Genomic DNA, 7,632 nt, shown 5'->3' on the forward strand with positions numbered 1-7,632 from the left:
CCCCCCCCCCCCACCAACTGTTTAGTTTACAGTCTTTTATCCACAGGTCCAATTATGTTATTCACCAGAACATTGGTCTCAGCATGGTTCAGGTAGAGCCCCAAAACAGCTCCATCTTTCCCCAGTACTCATGCCATATCACATGAATTCCAACCCATTTCTCCCACACCAATCTGTAATCTTGTTGACCCAGTGCCAAATTCCTCATTGGTTGTGGCTCAGGTAGTAATCCAGAGGTTATCACATTTTTGGTTCTGCTTTTTAAACTTCACCCCTAGCTCCAAATAATACTCACAGCAGAACCTCTTTCTTCTTTCTGCCTATATTGGTGGTACCTAGATGGACCTCCTTAACCTTCTTCCTACACTACACACCTCACATCTCTTTCCCACCTCCCCATGTTTCCCGCTCCCATTCTTTCCCACCTGTCCCTCACAGCCCCCCCCCCCCTCTAAGTCTCCTTTCCCTGTACAACACTCCTCTTTCTCCTTCCCTCCTCTACTCCCGATCCCCTCTTTACCCCCCCGCCACTTCTCCCTTTCCTTCATCCTCTTCCCCATCCACCCACCACCGTTTCCCCACTTGCCCCACCTTCACCCATCCCCATGCCTACCTCCACCCACCCTCTTCAGCCGTTCCCTGCCCCGTCCTTGGCCTCTTCACCTTCCCCCATTTGCCCCCCCTTACCTTACCTTACCTTGCCACCTCTCACCCACACCTCGCCCTCCTCACTCCCAACACCCCATTCGACCCTGGCCCCACTGTCGGCTTCGCTCATACATCCATCGATCCATCGATCCATCGACCCCTCCCCTCTTGAACACCCGTCATCCGCAGGTAGCAATGAGACGTCTGACGCAGAGACGGGCCATTGCTTAAATACATCGCCCCGCGGGTTCCGTTACCTGGAGGGGCCGGCCCGGAATATCCTCAGGCCCACCTTTCTCAACGGTTTGCAACAGAGTAACCGCACAACCGTCATCTCAACTTTACACTGGGGGCGGAGCAGGGATCGTGAAGAACTGGGAGGGGTTTGTATGGGGAGAGGCGGGCCTTGGTGCGGTGGGCGGGGCCTGTTGCGCATGTTTGGGGAATGGGGAGGCAGGAGCGGCCTGCGCACGGACCCCCTCTGGACCCCCAGATGGGCGGTGCCTGTGTGGGTCTAGCCAAGTATGGATGCTGCGCATGGTTTATGTGGCAGCCGTTGGAGGGGGGAATGGGCGAACACGGTGGGCGGGGTTTGTGGGCCGAAGGGCGGGGTTTGTGCGGAGATGGCGTGTGGGTGACGTCGAGAGAGTAAGGACTGCGGATGTTTGGAAGCTAGAGTCAATAAATGTGGACCTGGAGAAGCACAGCAGGTCAGAAAAGTAGAAAATAGGAGCAGGAGGAGCCCTTCGAGCCTGCTCCTCTGTTCACCACGATCATGGCTGATTGTCCAATTCAATAGCCTAATGCTGCTTTCTCACCATAATCTTTGATCCCATTCGCCCCAAGTGCTAAACTTGCCGCCTCTTGAATATATTCGATGTTTTGGCATCAACTACTTCCTGTGCCAATGAATTCCACAGGCTCAACACTCTGGATAAAGAAATGTCTCCTCATCTGCGTCCTCAATGGTCTACCCCAAATCCTCAGACTATGGCCCCTGGTTCTGGACACACCCACCATTGGGAACATACAGCATCCAAGGAGCAGGAAAGTCAACATTTTGGGCCGAAACCCTTGGTCAAGACAGGAGTGAGGCAGCGGAGCCCAGGAATAAATAGAGGCGGGGGGTGGGGATGGGGATGGGGGTACGGTAGGTGAGATGGAGATGGGTGGATACATGAAGGGGGTTATTGTGGTTGGTCAGTGGGAAATGTGAAATGGGTAGATGAGTAGGAAGACGGTCAGGTTCGGGGTGGAGAGATATTGAAGCTGGTGATGCAGTTAGTGGTTATTGTGGTTGGTCAGTAGGAAGGGTGGAGAGGATAGGTGAATCAGAAGATGGATAGATTGGGAGAGGAGAGATTTTAAAACCAGATGATATCAATATTCAGGCCATTGGCTGTAAGCTGTCAAGGTGAAATTTGAAATGTTGTTCAGAGATAGTAAGAACTGCAGATGCTGGAGTCAGAGATAACACAGAGTGGAGCTGGAGCAACACAGCAGGCCAGGCAGCATCAGAGGAACAGGAAAGTTGACGTTTCAGGTCAGGACCCTTCTTCAGAAAACGTTGTTCCTCCAGTTTACATTTGGCCTCATTTCTGACAGTGGACAAGGCCAAGAATGGACATGTCACCAGGGAGTGGGAGGGCAAGTTAAACTAGGCGGCAACTGGAAGGTCGGGTTGGTTGATGCATGCAAAGTACAGATGCTCTGCAAACTGGTCCCTGAGTATGCGTTTGGTCTCCCTTTTATAGAGGAGACCACATCAGGAGCAACGGATGCAGTAGATGAAGTGCAGGTGAATCTCTGCCAGATTTGGAAGGATTGTTTGGGGCCTCAAATGGAGGTGTAGGGCAGGTGTAGCACCTCCTGTGATTGCAGGGAAAGGTACCGGGTGTGATGGAACGGTTGGTGTGGAGTGTGGAGCTGATGAGGGAGTCGTGGAGTCAATGGTCCCTGCAGAAAGTGGACAGAGGTGGGGAGGGAAATATCTTTTTGGTGGTGGGGTCTGATTGTAGGTGGTGGAAATGTTGGAGGATGATGCGTGTATTTGGAGGTTGGTAGGATGGTATGTCAGGACCAAGGCGACGCTATCCTCATTGTTGTGGGGGGGAGAGGGTTTGAGGGCAGAATTGTGGGAAATGGAAGAGATGCAGTTGAGAGCATCCTTAATAACAGAGGAGGGAAAACTACGGTCTCTAAAGTAGGAGGATATCTGGGAAGTTCTAGAGTAGAATGCCTTATCCCGGGAGCAGATGTGGCAGAGGTGGAGGATTTCTGAGTACGGAATAGAATTTTTGCAGAAGGGTGGGTCAGAGGAGGTGTAGTCAAAATAATTGTGGGAGTCAGTGGATTTGAAATAGATGTCACTGGTGAGTCAGTTACCAGAGATGAAAATGGAGAGATTCAGGGAGGGTAAGGAGGTGTCAGAAATGGTCCAGGTGAATTTGTGGGTGTGGTGGAAGGTGTTGACGAAGTTGATAAACTGTTTGAGCTCCTTGCGGGCACATGAGGCAGCACCAATATAGTCATCAGTATAGCGGAGAAAGACGTGACGGATGGTGCCAGTGTACTTGTTGAAGAAATCCTACAAAGAGGCAGGCATAGCTCGGGCCCATGCGGGTTTGTAGGAAGTGGGAGGAATCAAAGTGAAAATTTTTGGGGATGAGGACTAGTTCAGCCAAGCAAATGAGAGTGTCAGTGGAGGGGGACTGGGTGGACCTATGGGAGAGGAAGAAGCAGAGGGCCTTTAGACCACCCTTGTGGGGGATACAGGTGTACAGGGACTGAATATCCATGGTGAAGATGATGTGTTGATGGCCGAGTAATTGAAAGTTTTGGAAAAGGTGGAGGGCGTGGGTTATATCCCGAACGTAGGTGGGAGTTCCTGGACCAAAAGGGAAAGAACGGCGTCGAAGTAGGAGGAGATGAGCTCTGTGGGGCAGGACAGTCAGAGACAATGGGTCGACCGGGGCAGTTGGGTTTATGGATTTTGGGTAGGAGATAGAAATGGGTGGAGCAGGGTTGGGGAACTATCAGGTTGGAGGTTGTGGACGGGAGCTGTCCCAAGGTGATGAGGTTGTTAATGGTCTGGGTGATGATGGCTTGATGATCAGAGGTGGGGTCATGATCGAGCAAATGGTAGGAGGATGTGTCAGATAGTTGGTATCTGGCTAAGTGATGTAGAGGTCAATTCACCATGCTACCACTGTGCTGCCCTTGTCGGCGGGTTTAATGGTGGGGTTGGGGTTGGAGCAAAAGGAGCGGAGAGCTGCGTGTTCCAATGGGGAGAAGTTGGAGTAAATGAGAGAGGTGAGAGTTTCGGGTGATTGATGTCACAGCAGCAGTTGGAGATGAAGAGGTCAAGGGAGGGTAGGAGGCCAGGAAGGTTGTCCAGGAAGGTGGAGTTTGCTGGAGGCAGGAGAAGAGGTTATCAGAGGGTGGGTTGGATTCACGTTCAAAGAAATAGGCGCAGAGGCAGTGGAAAAAGAGCTCAACATCGAGGCTCGCATGGAATTCATTCACCTGTGGACGCAGGGGAACGAAGGTGAGTCCTTTGCTGAAGACTGACTATTCAGACTCAATGAGGGGGAGGTCTGGGGGGGGATGGTGAATACCCAATGGGGCTTGGGGCTGGGGCTGAGTGTTGAGCTGGAGCTGGGAGTGGGAGTGGAGACTGCAACTGGAGTGGGTGTGTGCACAAGAGCGGTCACATGGACGGAGTGGAAGTGACAACTTGATCGGCGGTCGTCACGTGATTGGCAGCGTCAACAGTCGTCACGTGATTGGCATTGTCGGTGGAAGTGGCCATCATATGATCCGTTGGGGTGGTTGGAGCAACTGCATGGTTAATGGCGTCAGGCAGATCCCGGAGAAAGGACGGAGATGAGGTTAGGATCCCAAATGTTTGAAGATGTCTGTGTCTGGAGGTAAGTACGAGAGAGTTTGGCATACTTACAGTTTTTGATGTCTTTGTTGAGGGTGTGGATCCTCCTGAGAACAAAGGAGAGTAGAGAACCCCTGCAGATCTAGGAAAGAGAAGTTCTGAGCTGGAGCAGGGCCAACTACAGGGAGAGAAGGTGTCAATACATGGCTGTGAGCGTGGAGCTGAGAATCCGCAGGGAGAACTGTTTCTGAAGGCCCAGGAGATGCTGCAGATAACAGTTGTCACTGTCGGGTCCTAATTGTGATGGTCTAAACATTATTTGGAGTCTATGGGGGATATGCCAGTTGCGTAGATAGGCACTGGAGAAGGAGAGATGACAGTAGTAGCAGAATTGCTTCAGAATGTGGTCAAAGAGCTTCAAGGCAGAGGAGACAGCCAGGAGGTTGCACTGGGAGAGATACTGAGGTCTCTTTGGAGGGAGGTGGAAAACTTCTTCAAGGTGGGCATCCTTAGCAGAGACTTCGCAGTATGGTTTTCAGCGATTTGGAGACAGTAAGGACTGCAGATGCTGGAAGCTCAAGTCAGTAAATATGAACTGGAAAAGCACAGCAGGTGAGGCAGCATCTGAGCAGCAGGAAAGTCAATGGATAGGCTGAAACCCTTCATCAGAACTGGGGAGGTGGAGGGAAGCCCAGAAATAAATAGAGGGAGGGGGTAGGAATGGGGGAGGGTAGGTGAGATGGAGATAGCTGGACACAGGTAGGATGTTGTTGTAGTTGGTCAGTGGGAGTGGATAAGTGAGTAGGAAGATGGACAGGTTCAGGGCGGAGAGATTTTGAATCTGGTGATGCAGGTAGGGGGTTGGTCATTGGGAAAGGTGGAGCGAATAGGGTGAGTCAGAAGATGGACAGATTGGGAGAGGAGAGATTTTTGAAGTTGGTGAACTCAATATTCAGGCCATTGGGCTGTAAGCTCTCAAGATGCAATATGTGTTGTTCCTCCAGTTTACGTTTGGCCTCACTCTGACAGTGGAGGAGACCAAGAATGGACATGTCACCAGGGGATTGGGAGGGGGAGTTAAAGGAGATGGCAACCGGAAAATCGGGTTGGTTGGTGCGTGCAGAGCACAGATGCTCTATAAACTGGTCGCCATGTCTGCGTTTGGTCTCCCCGATATAGAGGAGACTGCATCAGGAGCAACGGATACAGTAATTGAGGTTGGATGAAGTGCAGGTGAATCTCTGCCAGATTTGGAAGGATTGTTTGGGGCCTCGGACAGAGGCGAGAGGGAAGCTGTAGGGGCAGGTGTAGCACCTCCTGCGGTTGCAGGAAAAGGTACCGGGTGTGGTGGAGGGATTGGTGGGGAGAGTGGAGCTGAAGAGGGAGTCGCGAAGTGAACAGTCCCTGAGGAAAGTGCACAGGGAGTGGGCAAAGAAATATCTTTTTGTGATGGGGTCTGATTGTAGGTGGTGGAAATGTCAGAGGGTGATGCGTTGTATTCGGAGGTTGATGGGGTGGTATGTCAGGACCTAGGGGACTCTATCCTTATTGTTGTTGGGGGGAGAAGGTTTGAGGGCAGAATTGTGGGAAATGGGGCAGATGCGGTGGAGGACATCCTTAATGACAGAGGAGGGGAAACTAATGTCTCTAAAGTAGGAGGATGATGTGACATGATGGGTCGTGTTTGTGTGGTAATGGGCGTGGTTTGTGTGGAGATGGGTGTGTTTGTGGCATGATGGGCAGGGTTTGTGTGTTGGTGAACGAGGTTTGTGCTGTGGTGGGTCTGGTTTGCATGGGTGGGCATGGATTTGAGGTGATTGGCAAGGGGTTCAGGTAATGGGCAGAGTTTGTGAAGAAACAGGGTGGAATCACGTAGTAGGGCTGAGGGATGGTGTGAGGCTGTTGCAGTTCAGCAGTTTGCAAATTGCATTAATGTGGTGGTACTTATTAACTTCAATGATAATTCAATCGGTACCCTGAGAAAAACGCTTGGAAAACTTGGAAGGTACATGAACAAGAAGGATAAAGACTTCAACAATATTGAGATCTAAGCGCATGTTTAACACTATTCTTTCTTTGTGGACATATAAATCATTAAGGAGGGGTGAATTAGGCACCTAAGAGAGGCTTAACAATGGGTAGCAGAGGCCATGGTTAAATTAATATTTTGCATCTGTCTTAATCAAGGGAGAAGTTGCAGAGTATGTCATGATGAAAAAGGAGTTTGTTTGGTCACTAGAATTGATAAGGATTGTAAGACATCTGTTAGACAGACTGTCTTCTTAAAACTAATAAGACAGCAGATTGGGTGAGATGCATACTTATTGTTGGGAGCAAGAGTGGAAATTGTGTGGCATTGGCCATAATTGCCCCATGTTACAGGTGTTGCCACAGGACTAGAAAATCTTTGTTCGAAGACAGCAACTGCTGACTAGTCAGTCAGTTTAACCACGCACATTCACTCTCTCTCTTGCACGCACGCACACATACACACACACACATACATACATACACACACACACACACACACACACACACACACACACACACACAATCTTTCTCCCCCTCTCACTCACACACACTCTCTCTCTCTCTCTCCCCCTCACATAGACTCACACACTCTCCCCCCCCATCACATACACACCCCACTCTTCCCTCTGTCTCCCCCCCGCCTCATGTGCACACTCTCTCTCCCCCCTCACACACACTCTCTCTCTCTCCCCCCAGCTCAGACACGGACACACATAAATGTATGGGGTGAATTTGTATTTGCAGATACATTCTATTTTGTTCAAAAAGCACACAATTTATAGACAGTTAGTCAATGTGGTGTTTTATAAATTCCTACTTTAGAAATAAAACCAGTCTGACTCCAAACCAAAACACAAACAGATTCTAAACAAGGCCACACACCTAACATGCATCGTCTGACCTAAAATGTCACCTCTTCTTTACACTGATAAAACCTTTAGCTCTCTCAGGACAGTGGCTTGAAAGGAATTTGGGGATTTACATATACATATTAATCAGTTAAAACCTAAGTGATTAAAGATTTAACAGCATCTTAGATTTGTTTAATACATCCTCATCAGTGGTGT

At 50.0% G+C, this 7,632-nt stretch overlaps 1 protein-coding gene across 1 annotated transcript in view; it reads right to left on the minus strand.

Annotated features, from left to right (window-relative positions):
* acadl (acyl-CoA dehydrogenase long chain) overlaps positions 1-1,009 on the minus strand; it is a 48,907-nt gene extending 47,898 nt beyond the window's left edge. Inside the window, exon 1 of the mRNA XM_048598671.1 lies at positions 906-1,009. Within this exon, the coding sequence (XP_048454628.1) occupies positions 906-982 (77 nt within the window). The 5' untranslated portion in view covers positions 983-1,009. The remainder of the gene's footprint in view (positions 1-905) is intronic.
* Between the last annotated feature and the right edge of the window lie 6,623 nt (positions 1,010-7,632).

This window comes from Rhincodon typus, chromosome 7 (assembly GCF_021869965.1).
Source record: "Rhincodon typus isolate 14 chromosome 7, sRhiTyp1.1, whole genome shotgun sequence".
Lineage (NCBI taxonomy): Eukaryota > Metazoa > Chordata > Chondrichthyes > Orectolobiformes > Rhincodontidae > Rhincodon > Rhincodon typus.